This window comes from Gobius niger (assembly GCF_951799975.1).
Source record: "Gobius niger genome assembly, chromosome: 4".
NCBI lineage: Eukaryota > Metazoa > Chordata > Actinopteri > Gobiiformes > Gobiidae > Gobius > Gobius niger.
The window spans coordinates 24,616,855-24,637,648 of record NC_136855.1 but is presented as its reverse complement, the minus strand read 5'-3'; the positions used below and the strand labels follow the sequence as shown (position 1 = coordinate 24,637,648).

Below are 20,794 nucleotides of genomic sequence, written 5' to 3'. Positions count from 1 at the left end.
ATGACTTTTACTCATGGATCTATGATGGTTTTACTCCGCTCCTCTTTGCTCCACTGCAGTCCACAAGCCACAGGTGACAAGTAAAAAAACATGGCCGAGTCAGTCTGTGTTTTTGGACTGACAGTAAAAGTCACTGACAGGTTTTTCTGCTTTAGTCCCATTACTTCTGAAGAATTAACTCCTCATCTCTTCTGTAGATCGTAAATCCTTGAATCAATTTCATTTTCACTGTGTACATTCCACATAAGTTCACTGCACATCTTGTTCTATTATCTATGTTAGCGTCACAGTGCCTCACACAGGCCTGGAAGATGAATTGCGCCGTTTTCACAGACCTGAGTCAACCCATGTGGACGCACACATTTACTAAGCTGGCTTCGTGCTTACAAAGAAAGTTTCTGAAAATATAAGAGTCTTAGATTTGGGTAAAACTGAACTTGAGAAAATGTGCTCGGTTCAGGTGGGGGTTAAAAGGTTGATTAACAAACATCTGTAGTTTTCAAAGCTGCCTCGACACTTTGCCCTTGCGAACAGCCCGAATGACAGAAAGCAGGTATGTATGTGCAAGAAGTGGAGAGTGAAGGCGAGATGTGGGCAACTCAGATCGGGTTATCAATACTGCCATGGAGCGCGATGGAAACTCTGTCCTCCCAAAGAGACCAGAGCGCACCGCTGCACAGAGCTGCATATGCTCACACACAGAGGTCACAGCCCACTCCCACCTCACTCCTGCTCTGAAGTTATATGAAGTGCAGTGCGTCGTTCAATACTGGACTGATTATATTGGAAAACGTCTTATCAGGGTCTTCAAACTACAGCAATCAGAATTCATATTTCTATTTATCCATTTAGTCTTTTTCTTCTGCAAAAAGGGGCTGTCCAACCACGGAAGAAATGATCAAGCAATTGATTTGATAGTATGCCACTTATGAAATCGCTGCTTCATTAACCTCTAACCCCCACTTGACAAAACTCAAGAAAGAAGTTTTGATTAATTTTGTACGTGTTAGCTTTCAAATTTAGCGTTACAGCACGAAGCTGTTTTTTGCATTTTTTAGAACATTACACTTGCTTTTTTTCTCCCGCAACCCTTGAACGCCTCAGCCTCCGGTGCCTGCTTTGCTTTTTAATCACAAGGAGGCAAAAAATCCAACGGCTCCCTGTAGATGTTGGATTATTAAACAAACGGACATTTCATGAGGATTTCAGCTGCATCAGAGCAGGTCGGTCAGATGTTTGTCAGTTTACGATCTTTTTATAAACTTCTGTGATAATGCTAAACTCTGTGTTAGCCGCTAACTGTTGCTGCATCTGCTGCTTCAAACATGTGCAATCTCTGTCTGCACACGTTTGGGTTTACATGGTGCGGGACAGGTGAGGGTGTCTAAGCTCAGGTATGAACATATCACAGTATGGAAGAACTGTGTGGCCTCAGTCACGCAAAAAGACCAAAGATGTTGTCAGCATTTGGCCTCTCCCAGCATATTCCTATAGCTCCAAACGGGGTGAAGTTAGAAGCAACCAAGCTCTTCCACGGGGCACGTACAAAGACCAGACAGGTTCGTATGAACTCGTCTAAGCTCAGGTAAGAACATATCTCAGTACGGAGAAACGGTGGCCTGTTCCTTTAAGAGGTTAAATATTTGGTTGAGACTTGCTGGTCTGAGGTGTAGGTATTGCATCTATAATTGCTCAGGAACAACATCATATCCTTATTTTTCTAGTTACTTTTCTGTTTGTGCTTCTCATAGTGTGGTTATATTACCATAGATTTCGAAGTATAGAATGTAATAGTTTAGTTTTCATGAAGAAGCTTTTTGACTTTCTTATTCAGTGCTGCTCCACCCTGTAACCAGTAGAAATCATGCATTCTCTTTCAAACATGAAATCGATACAGATTCATTCTTGAACTGCCCTAAACCCTGCTATCTTGTTTTCCTTCTGAAAACTACCAAATGAGGAAAACCATCTTGTTGGTTTCCATAAATGTTCCATGAATAATGTTGGATTTACTTGAAGCCATATTTTGCTGTCACTGTATATCCATGTAAGACTGAGCTGCAGTGCTCCTCTGTGCAGACCCAAGAGGAGCACTCTCTCTTGCCGCGTGTGCTCCAGTGGATTTGTCTTGTTTTGCCGGCTCCTGACACCTCTCACTGTGTACATGAACACACACATATAGGACAGGCGGTATATGTGGCCCGACGCGCTGTAAGCTATTTGTGTACGTTCTGCGCAATTATTTCGGTCTTATCATGATGTCAAATTCGCTGCCACAGAGCAAGCAAGCATTGGACATCGAAAGGAGAATTAACTTGTTTTATTATCATTTCCCCCCAGAGCTACAGGTAAATTAGACTTGTGGATAGCACTGTGCAAGGGGAGATTACTTATTTCATATTTTTCTTTTGTGTTATATGCACCGTCTGTGTCTTGTCTTTGCAGTCTGTGTATTTCTGCTAATAAAAAGAGGAAAGTGTAACTATATCTTGGCTTTATGATGAGACAATATAATGTTTTCTGTGAGTGGACAGTGAATTAAAGAAGCGATGCAAATGTTGACGACTGAGGAAAGCATTATAGGCCCATTCCCGATTTTAATAAGGTCAGGGCATTAGCTTTAATGACTTATCTTTGCTTGAGAAGTGCTTGTACAAAAACAGAAGTAAAAAAACAATTGCCAATATAGTCATAGACCTCAGGGCTCCAGACGCTCTGTTTTATTCATGTTGACATGATGCCAGTGGACATGCACCCACCACGAACACTGCTTTTCTCACTTCACACTTCTCCGCAGCCGCACACACACAACAATGCACGCGCACGCTGTCAAGCTCCTCAGTTCATTTTACATCAGACGGACAAACACAAGAGACACAGGAGCGAGGAGTTCAGGCCAGGAAACCACGCATCTGTTTTCCAGCATTTCTTTAACTGTGCACACAAATTCTCCCGTCAATAATGATCAGCTTTAATGTTGTGATTCATTTTTCTTTACCCCCACCTTAACCAAGTGCATTTTCTCCCGTTCAGCGTTACCCAAATCTAAAAGCACACAGACTAACAGGCCAGAGTAACACCTCATCTGAAGGCTAAGACCTACAAAACTCAGCTAAATGGATGAATTTACCTCGCGCTTGTCACATTTTTGTCACTCTCCTGTGGCTTTTTAGTTGCAATTTTTAGTCATTTTTTCAACACTTTTTTCAACACCTTTTCATCACTTTTCCATCATGTTTGTGCCACTTTTTCATAATAATCACTCTTTTGTCGCTCTTTTGTTCTGTTTTCTTCCTCGTTTTTGTCACTATTTTGCCGCTTTTTTCAATAAGCTTAGCCAAACTGGAGAAAATGTGCTCGGTTCAGGTGGGAGTTAAGAGGTTAAAGATGCAACATTATGATGTGAACACTTTGTTGCCTTACGGTATTCAGGAAAGTAAATAATAATAATTCATACAAAGCGCCCGAGCTTGTCCTCTGCTGGCATCCAGGGAGTGGAGAAGACTAAATAAAGCTTTGAACAACATTTGCCGGCTAATAGTAAGAAATAATTTGTAGAGGAGGCACTTTGAGCTGAAAACATCAGAAAGAGAGTAACAGAGTTTTTGAGAATAGAGACTGAGTACTATGCTACTGGCAAAATATACCATGGACTGATTAACCCAAAGTTGAATAGTCTGGGAGGAACACACAATGTCAAGTGTGGAGGAAAAATGGAACAGCACATCAACATCAAAACCTTATCCCCACAGTGAAGTATGGAGCAGGAGCATCATGGTGTGGGGCTGTTTTGTTACCTCAGGGCCTGGACAATGTGCTATCATCTATGGAAAAATTAATTCACAAGTTTCACACATATTTTGCAGAAAAAACATTCACAACATGCATGGATTAAGTAAGTGAACCCCTGTATTAAATAGCTGCTGATCCTCCTTTTTCAGCAATAACTGCTTTTCTGTAGTTGCAGATTAGACGTTCACAGCGACCAAAATGAATCTTGGACCATTCCTCTTTACAAAACTGCTGCAGTTCAGCGAGATTCAGACGGTGTACTTACTTACTCCTCCCTGTCCTGTGAGTGTTTACATGTTATGGCCAATAAAAATATGATAACATGTAAATGGTTGGGTGGTATTACTTTAGGCAGACACTGTTCTGTCATTCTTATGATTTTAATAGACCACATTTAGTGACCAATTTAGGCAGAAAAAGAAAGGAATTCCAAACGGTGTACTTACTTTTCCTTCCCACTGTAATTACAAGCTCAAGTTTAACCAAATATCTTCAAGCATACAATGATTTACAAATTGTTTATAAAGACATATTGCTAAACCTTTTTAAAAATTAAACTACATTGAAAAAAGTCAGAACGGGACGGAAACAGAGCAGTGAAATGAACCACAAACAGAACTAACGACCTGTGAACAAAACAGCTCACGGCCCAGGACCAAACATACGACGTGCAAACCTCGCCTCAAGTCTTCTCTGTTTCTGTGATGTGCATCTGAGAGTAACACGTCTTTGTGTCAAATTTACAGAGGTGTTCATGCATTATAACAGCACCAGCCGTGTGACAAGACCTGCGGCTCTGCGATGTATGTGAGAGAGTGGTAAACGCAGAGGCGCTATCTGGCAACCGCAGCACAAAGTCTGTGGGAGCCTCTCTCATCTAGACACATCAGGAATAAAGGAGTGCTCAGCAGCGGTGAAGTATTTCTGTTTATTCTTGTCTTTTTTTGACAACTTTAATCCCTGTTGATTCTGGTTCTAATGTATGAGCTATAATGAGGAAAATTATTTATTGCTAACTTGAGACTCGCCACATGTTCCAAGACACAAATAAGACGCTTGGCATAAACAAATAAACACAATGTCACAAAATGTCACAAATATACACATAGTTCAAGCTCAAACACATACTTTAACACATTTATCCAGGCTTGAAACAGGTCAGTGATTTTGACAGTGCTACTGCAATCCATTATTCATTCATTCTTTTCACACACTCTCGTATTCACAGCTGTCCTGGGGCTGACAGGCCGAAATGTGGCTGCCAATAAGCACCAATCCTCATCCACCTACAGTGTTTACGTACACTTTATAAATAGACAAATTTGCTTTTTTTCTCACTGTCTGACATGAAACCAGAATTAACTTGTATGTTTTTAGCAATTTTACAAAGCCAAAAGTTTACATACATTGCCTTTAAACTGTTTAACTTGGGAGAAATATTTTGGATTTCCTTCCACAAGTTTCTCACAATATTTTGCAGGTATTCTGGTCCATTCATCCAAACAGAACTGTTGTAACTGTGCCACATTTGTAGTAGCCTTGTGTACACATGCCTTTTCAGCTCTGCCCATACATTTTCAACTGGATTGAGATCATGGCTGATGTCTTGAGATGTTGCTCCAATATTTCCACATAGTGTTCTTTCTTCATGATGTTATCTATTTGTGTGCATCAGTCCCTCCCACAGCAAAACAACCCCACAGCATGATGCTGCCACCCCTGTATGTCACAGTTGGGATGGTGTTCTCAGGCTGGAAAGATTCCCCCTTTTTCCTCCAAATGTGACAATGGTCATTATGTTTATTTTAGTCTTTAGTCTTTATACTTTTTTATTTGCAAACTCCAATCTGCCTTTTTTGTTTCTTTTGGAGTATGAGCTTCATCCTGAGTTCCCTCTCAGCCCATGTTGGTACAGTACTTGTTTCACTCTGGATGATAAAAAACTTTTACCAGGTTCAGCATCTTCACCTGGTATTTTGCATTTGTTCTTGGGTTGATGTTCACATTTCAGACACAGCACGTTTACCCCTGGGACAGAGAACTTCTTTCTGATCTGTATGATGGCTGGACATTTCTATCATTGTTTGAACCACTGTCTTGAAAGTGTCTTGAAATTGCACCCAAGGATGAAAGAGACTTGTTCTTCCAAGGTCATGACATCTTAATCTGGGCTTTCCCAAATCATTTAAAGGCATAGTAATGCTAGCGTATGTTGACTTTGTAGAACATAACTAAAGATTATGTTGAAAATGCTATCCCTCTATCTCTCTCTTCTCTAATTGACCTAAAAAAAATTAAAAGTTAATTCTGGTTTCATGTCAGACAGTGAGAAAAAAATGCAAATGTGTCTTTTTATGAAGTATATGTAAACATATGGTTCCTGTTGTATATCCCTCACTAACATTGGCCTGTGAGGTGCCCAATGACACAACAGCTTTAATGAACCTTTTGGTGAGCCTCCCTCAACCAAAATGTGTATTATTGAGGTTACAAATGAAGATGATTTATATTAACTTAAAAAATCCTAGAGCCATCTGGGCCAATTTGGAAGGAATCGTCTAGGGCCAATATTTTGCAGTTTGGATAATGTATTTCAGACACCCCCTAATGAAGACAAAAGCTCTATCTCCGGATTCGGCCGACTAGTGTGTTGTTTTGCCGACTGATATTTTCAAAATAAGAACCATCTTCATGTATTGTTGTAGGATCATCACAACCAAATGCATCTTCTTGCTAATCCATTTCCCTTCCTTCATCACACAAACAACCATTAATATTGATCATTATCTTTTTACCCTTACCCGTGATATTAGAATGAAAACAGCCTGATTTCTCTTCAAAGTCACTCCCACATGTGACAGTGCTTAAAATCGGGCTGCTTTTTCCTCATGTTGCTGTGCGTCGGTGCATGGCAAAAGCAGGCTCTGAGCTTACCTGTGGTCGCGGGTGTCCTTTCACTATGCACTGCAGCACTAGTGTGTCTCCTTCTTTGATGGTGTAGATCCTCTCACTGATGTTATCATCCTTGACGTTACACGCTGCGCCTGAGTGCACGATCTGGGCATTGGCAGGGGCTGAAACACAGCACAGGTAGCCGTGAGGACAGACCAGAGAGGTCAGAATAAATTACATATTTATTAAGGCTGTTCTCCAGGTAACATCACATGGTTTGCATCATTTAGCCCACAGTCTCCACATCACACTGAATACAGTAAATGTTTGACTGTATTGCTCCAAATAGATGATGCAATACGTTCCTGGCACAGAGATACCTGAGCACCTCTATGTCCTCATCTGACATCATCTGCCACAGGATCCCTTTCTGTGTTTGGGAAATCGAGCCACTCACAAAGAAAGAATAATGCCACAGGGCTCACCTCAGGCTCACCTCGGGACATGAGGTCAAAGTTACAGCCTGACGAAAGCAACATTTGGAAACAGTTTAGTCATATTGACTAGCATTACACAGTTTTATAATTGGATTGTGATCAGTGCATGATTCCTCATCTTTATGTTTTTTTAAGATAAAGGATCCAGGAACTACATTTCGAACAATCTGGCAAAGGTTTGAGAAGGGTTTAATTGGATGTTCCGTAACTGTTTCGGTCTCTTCCACCAAACCATCAAAGCAATCCAAAAGTGTTCACGTAACTACTGACTTACAAATCAAACACTGGTTGATTAGGAAATGCATATCTTAGAAAAGCAAAATTGACTGTTTTATTTTATTTTATTAGCATAAGTTTATTTTGGCACTATGTATGTATATATATTATAAGAGAAGCAATTTGTGAAAAATTACAGACCACGCAGGCACGCATTTAGAATAATGAATGCTGAACGCAGGTATTGTAACAGTTCAAAATGCATTGGGGCAGTAGCTAAAAGTTTATGCTCAAGTCATTATTGTGGAGAAATCATCATGTGATTATCAGGGGGCCAAAGCCACTGTTGTCAAGTGTGAATCTCCCACACCGGGTGAACTTGTAATTACAAGTTTTTTCAAATCTACTCTGGTGCTTTTAAAGGTTGAATGTTCAGTCATACTGTACTTGATGTCACAGAACAAAATGTCTTACATTTACTATGCACACACTGTGGAGGCTTTTCAATTTCCAGCAGAAATGGTCCAATAAAGGACACTGGAATGTCACAGTATAATTAAAGTATATTACATTAAAGGGGCTAGGCATTAATTAAAAAATAAGAAAAAAATTCATACTGCAGAAAAAATCAAAAAGATAAGGTATGCTGAAACAAATGAAGCATCCATGACAACAGTTTAACATAATCGTTCCAAATACATACAAAGATTGGAGATATCTGAAGAGCACGAACACTATTGACCCCTTGTAGACACAAGACTCAAGAGGGCTTGACCTGCTGCTCCATCCAAGAGATGCGTGTGCAACACACCTCCTGCACAGTAATGCGATTAGCATTGATTTACAGCACAACCACATCCATGTTCTAAAAGTGTTTCCCCAAACAGAGAGAGAAAGTGGGATGCCACATAACCTGTGACTTGGACACACACTGCGGCGCCAAGCAAGGTCTATCACTGAAAATACATGTCAAAACGGAGGAAAAGGGATGTGATTGTGTCTCGGTATGTTTCGTTATGTGGGACAAGTGTTAAATAGCTCCAGGTATTGGGATGCGGACTGCGCCTGTCCACTTCCATTTGTGAGTTTGAGTTCCTTGTGTCCTCTTCTAAGAGACAGGGCAAAGGGGGAAAAGGAAATCGCGGATGTGGGAGGTGACAAGAAAATATGCAAACACACTATAAAAGCATCTAAAAAAACAATAATATGCATATAAAGCACATTTGTCAGAAGAGTCGTTAAAAGTGTTGAAACTGATTTACTTCTTTAGATGTCGTTGCTCAGTTTGATGTTTTGTTTTGTTTTCACGTATTGTGGAACAGCGCACTTAATCATTGAGTATTAATATCGTTCCAAAACAGCAAACACACACGCAGCCACACAACGCTGTCAACACACACATAAGCATCCTTCAATTCTGGGGACTTTCCTGCCTCACAAGGAATTATATAAAATTATTTTATATGGTGTGCCACACTCACTGGCAGACCCCACAAAAAGTCACCACCTGAATTTTGAACATAATGAGGCCAAATATTGATTCCGGCTGACCATTTACAGTATATACTGAATAGCCAGGCTATTTCATCAACTGACTTTTAATCTTTCCTGATCACACAAACCTGTTCCATGATGACAATGCCAGGATTGTTGCATCATCAATGCAAGATGTTGGTGAAAAATTATTGCAACGCTGGCCAGAAATCAATCTTGTGACATAAGATCATCAAAACAATGCCATGGCAAAGCTTCAGCTGTGTGCGACAAATAGGGATGCACCCATCCGATACTGCTATCGGATATCGGAGCCGGTACTGGAAAAAATGCGATATCGAGTATTGGCTACAAATATCTGATAATGAAGCGATACCAGTTTTGGCTCTCAACACCTTAAAAACACAACTTTTACCGCCTACATGTAAGTGAATATGGACGTGCTGTAGAATTCAATCGCTGGTTTAGTTTTAACCTCCGCAAATGTATTTTTGATTGCCGCACAAAATGCTGCGCTAGCAATAGCATGCTAAAGCTAGCAGATAGCATGCTAAAGCTAGCAGATGCATGCCAATGCGCACAAAAACTAATCAAGGCTGGGTCAGAAACTATGATAGAAATACCTAAAGAAGCCAAATACAATAAAATAACCACAGCTGAAGCCATGTGTTTGTATTTTAGTTCAAAGGGACTAGATGCAAGTTGGTCATTTTTATACTCACTACTGCCACCCCAGGTCTTACACGTGACTGCAGGTATTATGCCTGACAGCCCTTTGGACCCGAATTAACACCTTTTTGAGTGACATTGCAGGATTTTAGAGGCAGTTGTGGTGAATATGTCTGGGCTTATTCTACACACTTGCTGGAACATGTAGGGGGAGGAAAATACTGAATTTTAACACTTTTAAACTAAGAAATATCTGATCTAGCATATTTGGAATGATCAGATCACTTCATGTGAGTTGTTTATATTAATGTGACCTGAAGCCAGTCATATACCCAGGATAATTAGCAAAGAAAAGTCCGGTGATCCCTGTTAAATGTTTATCCAAGAGTTTATCAATAGATATAATTGATCATTGATCATCATGACAATAAAATATGACTTTATTGATCTTAAAATGGAGAAAAGAGTCAATTAAATGCTTCACTCAAAGAAAGCCACTTTTAAGAAAGTCTCTTGGTATCGGTAAATATCGGATATCGACAGATACTCAAACCCCAGTATCGGTATCGGTAGCAAAACAGCTGGATTGGTGCCTCTCTATAGCAACAATATTGTTTGTATACTTTATTGTCCCCGTAGGGAAATTTGTCCCCCGTAGGGAAATTTATTGCTTACATAAAGGTAAGACCTCTTTTCTATATTGCCCTCACAGCAGCCTCCAGAATCCCCTTCCCCACTAAGAGCGGAGTGTGTAGCACAGCATATCCAGAGGTGTGTGGCGCTAACTCGTGGAGACAGAGAGCTGATATAAATGGTGAATAATTGTGTGCTTACAGCTTATTGGCGTGTCTGCATTAGTTTGGGTCTCCGGGGAGGGGGAGGTCGGACCGTGCGCCTTCTCTGCCTGCTCTTGCCTCAGGCGCCGTGTGCTCCTTCTACTGTCTGCGCAACTGAGGCAGAGAGCAGTGAGGGGGTAGAAGAAAGCAAAAAGGAAGAACCAAGATCCAAACCATGAATGTGTATGTGTGTGTGTGAGGGAGTGAGAGATAGAGAGAAATGCCACAGACAAGCAGATTCAAAGTAAGGTAAATGTAGCAAAAGTGTCAAAAAGGGCAAGTGGGAATTATCAAGTCAGTAAACAGGTCAAGTAGAAAAGTGGTATTACGAGGGGGGGGAGCAAAACTCAGGGATTTTTGCAAAAAGAAAGGGTTATATAGCAGCAAATTGCCCTTGACTGACAGTTAGCCATTGGGGAGGAAGGTGGGTTTAAGCAACAGCAAAGAGAAGCAAAACCAATGAATGATGCAAACAACGCAACAGTTTTCGAGTTATTACGCTTCAGAGGGAGTATGCCCAGCCAGGAGCCAGGAGAATCCCACCAGCAACAACAACGACAACAAAGGTAAGCAAAGCACATGCAAATAAGCAGCGGAAATGCACTATTTATACTGGACCGTCAAGAAGGAAAATGAAATGTTGAGCCGTTTTCACTGGTATGTGCCAAGTGTATTATGGTAACTTTTAATTCATTTAATTACAGCACGGATTCATTGTTTCTCTTTAGATTTATATGGGAAATTGTTTGTGAAGGCTCTCATTCATCCAGGGAGTATCCATCGTAGAAAAGGTTCGTTTTGGTAAAGTTGACCGCTCCAGTCTTGGTATTATTAGTCTTTTATGACCGAAAGAGCAAGGATGATGCTTCTGTGACTTGAAGCAAAACGTACTCAACTTTGCCAAAACCCAGTCCATTTGAGGATTTAACCTTTTCTACGATATATGAGAAATTGTAACAACTTCAAGGGCCGTTCTTTAATAATGCATTTTTCTCACATTGTAGCGACAGCAGTAGCGCCCACAAACACCATATTTCCCAGTGTTGTATATCACAACATTTTGAAGACTTCTCAGAGGATTTTTTCCTATTTCCTGGCCTGATTCAATGTTACAGCAATAAGTAACTTGTTTACCTTATTAAATCCTTTCCGTAGTCCCTCTGGGGGTAATACAAGTGTTAATAGGATGATAGGGGGTCTGTCCTCTCCCCCTGGTGTCTCTGGCAACTTTCCTGTCACGGGTCAGCACACTAATATACACTAATAGAATCACGAATAAGAAGCTAACAGGCTAACGGGCAAAGCCAACAGTGGGCTAGCACCACTTACACAGTATTTACAGCCAGGTTTGAGTGAAAAAAAATGATCTCCATTGTCTAATTGGATGTACAATATCCCTCTCTCCCTTTGTCTTTTCTGGCAGCATATTTACTCTCACGGACAAATAATGAGTAAATAAACGCAACATGCTACAACACCGGCGGTTGCGCTTATGGCCTCTAGGGGCATTTCATTTATTTATTTTTTCATGGCAAACAGGAAACGCTTTAAATTGATATCTCTATTCTTTTTTATTTTTCACCTGTAGTGTCTTGCCTCAGCACTGATATAATATTTGGGGTTTGGGTGTGAAAATTGTCAGGACTCTTTCACTAGACAATGAAGGCAACATCCAACATTCCAGGTGTGATCATCATAGTGATCCTAGTGCAATAATTCTTAAAGCTTAGCCACATTAAGTGACCCGATCTGGCCCTGCTTTGATTAGTTAAAGCTGGCAATGGCAATGAGTGCTGCTAAGCACGGTGATTAGAAATCCGTTTTTAAAATGTAAAACTAATGGAACGACTTTGAGAGGTTCCAAGCTTTTAACTTGTCTGTCCATATACTGAGATTAAGTCGGTGAAAATTAAGTCGAGACGGTCATGATTTTCTTGAGTCAAAGCCAATATTGATCCCATGTGTCGTTACTGATGCAATCACACGGGGATGATGATCATCCCTTTTCAAGGAAATGTACAGATTTTCACAATTCCAACAGTGAGAAACTAAAATGGAATTAGCCTTTAGAAAGACATGTATTTTTGGTTCAATAAAATCCATAATAAAAGGAATGACTCAAAATATATATCCATTGCACAGCATAACATGAATATCTATTTGATGTTTCAGTGTATAATAACTGTGCAAGAAGTATTGAATGCAGAATGTTTTAATAAAATTAATGACTTGTAAAAATCTTGGCAGAACCCGTGGGAGAAATATGTCTGCGCACCTCCTCTCAAAAGCGTCGTGTCCTGCTCAGAGCCCCATTTCTCCCGCTCGTCTAAAGCCTCCTCATCACTCATAGCCGCCGCTGCCCGGACACCAATCTATCTGACTGTGACAATCCATTGATCACCGCGGCGCGCGAGGATGCTGATTGAAAGTGTTGTCTATGCATTATTGGAAACTTTCTGAAACATTCGATGAGCATTAGTCGTAAGTGAAACATAACTATCGGCAAATGCCCAGACTGATTAATTGATTTGTCACCGCCCGCCATGTTTGTTTTTGTTCCGGAGACAGGGCATCTCTCTCCAGAACTAATGACGAGACACGAGGAGCGAGCGTCAAAATGCACTGATAGTTTGACAGAGTGCTGGTCGTCGTCATGCGTGTGATTCCTGTGGTATAACGTCGCACGTGTCACACTGTGGCTCGCTCGGTTTGTATCCACAGGACTTCTCCATATACAGTCCAGGAATCCCGTCCCGAACATCCACTCACATCCCCACATGATTGATATGCGTAGTTACTTTATCAGTGCGGCTCATGCATGCTGATGGGCCTTGTCTCAATCCACTTCATTCACAAGAGGACATATAGCTTCGGCTCCGCCCCTGCTTCCACCAACTCAACATAAAACAAAAAAAAACTCAGGACAAAAGCAAAACAAAATCCGACTTTACCGATTAACTGCAATAGAGGGAAGTGTTGACCCTGACGTACACACACACACGCACACACACGGCCTCTGCTTTATGACCAAACTCAGATGACTTTATCCCCTCTGAGATTTATCAGGAGTTTGTGCGGCAGCAGACAGGACTGAGGAGATCAAATGGTGCATGTCGCGACCCCATTCGTTTCATTTTAGCTTGATAGGAGCTCCAGATATCAAAAACATGTCCCGAGTATTGATTTAACTTTTGACCTCAGCATTACATGGCAGGATTTTTTTTTTTTTTTCCTTTTTTGGAAAAGAAATAACCGCTGTGTAACCTTTCGACTGCAATCAAGATGGAATTGCGGTGTCACTTCCTGGAATGATTGAATAAATACTAAAGGCAGGATATCACAATGTGTTTTGACGGAATAAAAAAAAAGCAGCAATAAACTTACACGTGTTTCGTTTCGGCGTTGCTCTAATTTCATTCTGGTGTAGAGCTACTCAGTGTTACTTGCTTGAGGCAGAGTTAAATGGTAATAAGGAAAAGAAATTGTAAAAAAAGAAAAAAAAGAAGAAGAAGGCCCCCTGATTTGCATGCACACTAATGTCCTCCTAATAGACTTAACAACAAGAGTGCTTTGTTACACCAGCCCAATTACAAGCGAGCATGTCAAACTGCACCCACGACTCAGGTCCCAGTTAATGAGAGGAGGGGGGAGGGGTGGGGGCACGTAAAGATAAAAAAAATAATAATATCAATGTTGGGTCGAGATTTCTGTGGCAAAAGATTAAAAAATGGAATAAAGAATACTGTCATTAAAGCCCAGAAATAATATCTGTGTTCAAAGCTTTGTGGAGTTTTGAAGGGCACAGTATAGGGAGAAGAAAGGTGTGGATATGTGGACTTTAATGAAATGTGCATAGTAAATTTAAAGTTTAAGCTTGATGGAAAAGTTTGTTTTCGTCAGCTTTTCTCCCCTCATTCTGCCTGCTCCAGTGGACTGTGCACTTGGTCTTCTCTGTGACTTTCACTCCTCTGACATCTTGTAACAGCACAGTCTGTTCCAATTATAGACTTTGTCATATTTGGTATTATATTATTTTTTATATTTGATACAGTGGAAATCAGCCTGGATTTATTGTTGAACTTTGACCGTAACTTTGAGTTCCTTCTGCAAAAAGGGAGACAGCACTCAGACATTAACTTTCAACATTTTGCCATACTATGGACCATAAACATACATATATTTAATTAATATTTTATGTGAAAGATACACACACAATCATGAAGTGAAATACAATTTTATATTCAATTCTCACCATAAAGGCCAGATTTGTGCAGTGTACAACTAATAGTTGTTCTGTGGACAGTTTCCCCCACCTGAGCTGTAGCTCTCTGCAGTTCATCCAGGGTCATCATAGGCTTCTTGGTAACAGCTGTGGTCAGAGCTGTCCTTGTTCGGTCAGTAAGTTTAGGAGGACGGCCGGGTCTTGGTAAGTTTGCAGTGATGTCATACTCTTTCCATTCCTGGATGGTGTATTTAACTGTACTTTGAGAGGTGTTCAAAGCTTTGGAAATTTTTTCATAACCTAACCCAGCTTTATACTTCTCAATAACTTTATCCTGGACCTGTCTGGTGTGTTTTTGGACTTGATGATGCCGTGTGCTCCACAATAGTCTCTAAACAGACCTCTGAGACCATCACAGAGCAGCTGTATTTGAACTGACATTAGATTACACACAGGCAGACTAAACATCATTGATCATTCAGAAATCATCAGGCAACGTCTGAAGGCAATTGTTTGCACTAAAAGGAAAGGGGGCCTGTACTTTTGCACATCACACTTTTCAGTTTTGTTTTGTTTGTTTTTCTAAAAAAAAAAAAATCTAAATTATGTATTCATTTCATTTCACTTCATGATTGTGTGTCTTTCACATACAATTTCAATTCAATATATTTATGTTTATGGTCTATACAATATGGCAAAATGTGGAAAAGTTAAAGGGGGGCCATACTTATGCATGCAGTGGTATGTGTCTAAGAATGGGTAAAGTTAAACTGTTTTACTGTCAATAGGGTCTGTTTTGTTCTTTGCTTGGAGTGAACTGTCTAATCGTTGCTTTTTTTGTAGCATTTAGTTTAACGTGACCACACTGACTGGACATCAAATACTGCTTTGGTTGAAGAAATATCACAATAAATGTTTGAGACTGTTTGAATCACCTTATTTAGAAACAAGGTCAGACTGTGACAATGTATTTGAATTTGTTTTAGTCTGAACAAAACGTGAAACCCTGGTTGTTTCGAAGTCTCATCATGAAGTTCAAGGTTTTTGTACATTATTTGTATCAGTCATAATTCAAACTCCGAGAGGTGGTATGTGCAATTTCACTTCTCACTTCTCTCTCTTTACAGCTCATGCCGTCCAAAGCACCTCAGGTGTGGCATACGGTGAGTGAGAGTCTTCTTTTATATTCAGGCTGCATGGATGCGATGATGAGAGACAAGGAGGGCTTTGTGCTGTAGTCTGTCTGATTACACGCACTGATGCTGATGTGGATATCACAAGGAAACTCAGGACAAGTGCAGGTCTGAGATGAGCTGAATGTTTATAGTCAAACTGAACCAAGGGTCATCTCCGACACAATAATAATTGATAAGATCTCTTGGGAAAAATCTGCTCTATGCTCTGGTATGCACTCCACAACATCCACATCTCTACAGAGTCAAGAAGAAGTCAACTTTCCATTTTTAGCTGTGATCTTAACCTGCAGCTTTATTGTCAGCACAAGTACAAGCTCAAACACTCCTTCAGAGCAGCATAACTTGGAACACTTGACACGGCCACAGTCTGTATGAACAAAAGAGAGAAAACCCTGTTCGTTTGTATGTGTGTGTGGCAGAGCACCTGGGACTCCGGTGTGCGCACAACATATCCTTGGAAACCACAGCCAAGCAGTCGGCAATGCACACCGTGGTCATGCCAGGTGAAGAGGCAGAAAGGAGGGAGGAAGCTAGAAAGGAAAGGACGTCAATAAGAAGAGAAAGTGCGGAGAGAAATGGTTGAATAAAAAGGTCAAAGTGAGCAGGGGAGATGGGGGGGGTGATAGAGTGACGGAGAGTGAAGCAGACACTAGCGAAAGCGGCGAACACGGACGTTATATACTCTGTTCCCTTTAACGTGCGCACCAATAAAGCGGGGAAAATTGAAAAATCTAAATTGATTGATTGAGAGGAAGCGGAAAGTTAACAGAGATGCTGAGGCAGAGGAAAAGATGAAGACGGGGACAGATGGAGAAAGGTGCGGAATAGAAAGGCTCTAACAAGCGAGATGTGTAAATCAAAGGAAATGCATAACAGATAAAGGATATTAGGAACTACTGGGGAGCGAGGAGTTGATGACACGAAAGAGGCGAGAAAGATGAGGTGGAAGAAATGATTTGAAATGAACTTCAAGAAAACTTTCTCTGGTGACTTCAGGTAACAGCAGCATCGGAAACCTGCCATTTATATTTTCATGATTTATTTCACGAAAACAAAAGTTAGAGACAAACAGCGTATTATATTCTATGGCAACTCTATGTGTGTCTTCCTGCACTGAATAAAGGGAATTAAACCAGTTTGACCCTCCAGCAGTTTTCTGCTCTCTAGAAGTGTCTTCCTATCTCGAACAGATCAATATTTCTCATTTGATATTATCCCTGCACAATCAGCAAATAAACTGTAAAGGGGTGATATATTCTCTGTTGCCTTAAGCGGTGTTAGCTGCTGCAAAATCTTCCACAAAGACGGTCCATTATTGCAGTAGTTATGGACCTGGAAAATTCCACGCATTATAGAAGAAACGTTAAAATGAATTGAAAATGGACGGGGATTTTGTAAACTTCTTTTGTGTCAATAGTGAATTCGTAGTGTGTATTTTCCCCGTTTAAAGCCGATTGTGCAGGAGCTTAGAGCATGATAAATGATGAGTTATGGGGCTGCCCTGGACAAGCCCTCGGTGCAAGAGGAGCAGCAGGCCACATGCTAAAGCTGACAGGGACAGCTGGTCTGGGGGTAACCTGGATACTCTGTTGTGCACAGGTGCCAAATGACCGGGCAGCCAACCCCAGAGGCTTTGTTGTACTCAAGACTGGATTATTCATTCTTAATCACATTTCTTTGTGATTTTATCCTCTATTCATCACTTTATGAAAAACGTATAGACTCTGCACCCATGTTTTTTTCTGCTTGAGTGAGTTTACGAGCAACTTTCAGGGAACAAAGTCAAGGTAAGCGAACAATAGCCTGCTACTTCACAATCCTGCAGGTAAATTGTGGTATTTTTCACAGGTTTATTGTCCGGAAGAAGTGTGATTAATCCTGTGTCTGTGTCTTGCGGGACGTGGGTTTGCATTGCTGATACCCATGCCCTTCACAAGGATTTAAAGAAAGGCATCTGTGCTAATTAGAGTAATCGATATAGGCGCACTTCTGTTTAAAATGAGCTGCTAGTCCATACGCTGTATGAGAGCTCAGGAGTGAAAGGGAAGGAGCTGTGAGCACAGCTGTGAGGAGAGATATGATCATAAATGAGCCAGATGTTGCCCAAACAGCTTTAATCAGTTTGGACCAAAAAGAAATAACAATTCATAATGTTAGCACTCCCAGGTACAGGGCCTTTAAAGTCTACTGTGTAACTTAAGTCACACATATCATTCAGTTGAATACGACAGTCACTGCGAGAGGAGATATACATTCCCTGTGGAAGTATACATTTTTCTCTTCGTTCACACTGTTTCACACTTTTAGGGATCGTGGTGAGAACATCGCAGACTCCTGAGATACTCTCACAATTAGAAAACATTATTATCACTTCCTATAGATAATCTATGAGCACGTTGGGCAACATGGCCCCTTACTAAGACCATATATATAAGGGACCTGCTATAACTTTTTGTCCGCCTGTTGTGATTCATGGCTATACTAATGAGAGCAGGAGCCAATATAGAAGCTTGGAACGTGTGATCATCAAGTCGGCTTTTTTCACCTTTGCTGGTAACCTAGCAACCTGAGACAGGCCATCGTTACTTTAATCTTTATTTAACAGACAATGCACGTGGTGCGCTGTATGCTGTACTGCGCAAAGACATCAGACAGAGATGTACCTGATTATAGTTATAATTTGAATATAGAAAGAGTCCATTGTCAATAGTTACAGAAAATAGTATCTGTGCAAATGCAATGATTGAATCACTACAAATGCTTTGCAGGACCAATATTGAATAATATTGAGTGCAATATTTTGTTGTTAATTAGCATCATAAAAGTGCTTGTTGTTGTTGGCTTTGTAAAACCCGCCCAGATCCTGTGGATCTGAGCTCAAAAGTATTACCAGCCTTTCACGATGAATTTTTTGTGAGACAAAAAAATTCAGATCTCTCAGCAATCCAGGTTTCAAATTTTGTCAATTCAGTTTTCTGACTGGATCGAGATCTTTTGACATTGGAAAGAAAATGTCCTGCCACCAAGCAAACTTGCCGACTGAGTCTTCATCTGCAATAAACTAATAAAGATATTGTATAAAAATATATGTATTATTGTATAACTGCAACAATAGAAAAGAAAATGGTGATGGTTTTAAATTCTGCCACGACACTTTCAACAAAGTAAAGGCAGGATTTGTAATCGGTCCAAAAAGGATGGCAGCCAATGACTCATCAACAGTGTGTTATTTTACATCAAATGAATTATTAAGCAGCTGAGAACAGTGAAGAAAGGCTCAGAGGACAGTGAGGTGAAAAGCAATCAGAAAGTGAGCTCACAATGACTCAAAAATTAAACAACAAACCAAAATAAATGTGAGTCCGAATAAGCTGAATATTTCTTTTATTTATATATATCACTTTGTGTGACTGAACCAGGGCCTGGACAAAACGTTCCCAATAAAATCCTCGATATTGCGAGCAGAACAGACAGTGCTGCTGTGAATCCACAGTAAGTTCGCATGACTCTCGCTAGACTTTATTTGAGGAGTGTAGCCATGGTTTAGAGGCCTCTTTAAGGAGCCTACACATTTAACGCCTTGTTTCACACCGAAATCGAGCTGAGAAAAAAGTAAACAACATGGAGGTTTAGAGAAGTTAAGTGGGAAAGAGGTGCAGATACAGAGCAGCACTGTATGGGAGCTGTATGGTCTGCTGAATATCTTTGTATTGTATGAAGGTACATAGAATGACATAAAATATTTGAAACATTTCTTCTGCAGATGGCTAAATTTACTGCAAGCTTCGGATTATGGCCATGCGGGTGCACATTATAACCTCATAAACGCTTTCCTTTCAGGTTTTCCGGAGCAGACATGTGCTCGCGAGCACATAAAATGCACAAGGACCCTTTGAGCTCCCTGTGTTGTCATTCCAACTCCTCTGTAGTTTCACTCTGGGCTCGGGAAAAAAGCAGCAAAATAAGACAACAGCCGTTTGAAGTGTGCTCTCCCCTGTTTTGTCAGAAAGCTTTGACAGGGCGAGAGAACGAGGAGCGCACGGAGAGCAGGGTAAGATGGCTCCTAATTGGCTGTGTGAAGCAGGCGAGGACAAGGCCAAGTGCAGTAAGATATCGAGTGTTTTTGCATAGATGAGATTCATCTTATGTTTAAATTACACTCACCAAATCCACTGCGTTCTCTTAGTGAGACCAAATGAGTTATGTTCTGTGAAATGATGTTTGTAGCCATTCTTTTAAAGGGCTTCAGTGTCCTTGTAAGACACAAGGAGAGTTTTACACTGGCCCAATGAAAGCAGAATGAAATATGTTGCTTTAGAGAGAAGCAGAAGGCTGGAGCCTCAACCATTGTTGCAGCTATTGTCTTAAGAAGAATGTATAAAAAGCCTTTCTATAATACTTGTATTACTCTTAAAATGCAGCTGTTGAGGCAGTGCTATAATGAAGGACAGAGCTGTAAGAAACATTTTCAAAATACAGCTACTGTTTGAAACACACAACGCTGCCCCTCCAAGGTTATACGCATTATAGTAATAAACTATTGTAAAGCAATACAGATACTTTCAATCAGTTTTCTATCAGACCTCAGGGGCATGCTGGGTCATCGGGTGAGTCGAGGCGTTTGGACTATCGGAATAAAAAACTCACAGTTGTGCGATCCCAGGCCTAAAGGCTTTAACTGCGCGGCTGTTGCAGATGTAAATGAATTCCCGCAAGCGTATTAGTCATGTAAATCTATCCAAAAAAACGACTGAAGTGTCAGAATCAGAAAAACACATTTGCATCAAACTTTTCAGTCATTGTGGCAGGGAGATACCATTTGACGTTGAGCTAACTCAGAGGGGTGTTTAAGTAGAACAGCTCCACTTTAATTCAACTTGGTGCAGTCCAATCCAGCGGAGACAAGTGTCTGCACGTGTAAAGAGGGGAAAAAGCAGTGAGAGGTTGAAAAGTGGACGAATAATAAATATTTTGGTCTGC

At 40.7% G+C, this 20,794-nt stretch overlaps 1 protein-coding gene across 2 annotated transcripts in view; it reads right to left on the bottom strand.

Moving 5' to 3' along the window:
• Window positions 1–20,794, bottom strand: part of mdga1 (MAM domain containing glycosylphosphatidylinositol anchor 1) — a 151,610-nt gene that overhangs the window by 98,781 nt on the left and 32,035 nt on the right. For both annotated transcript variants that reach the window (XM_079555928.1, XM_079555929.1), the window contains exon 3: window positions 6,727–6,866. In XM_079555928.1, the coding sequence (XP_079412054.1) occupies window positions 6,727–6,866 (140 nt within the window). The remainder of the gene's footprint in view (window positions 1–6,726; window positions 6,867–20,794) is intronic.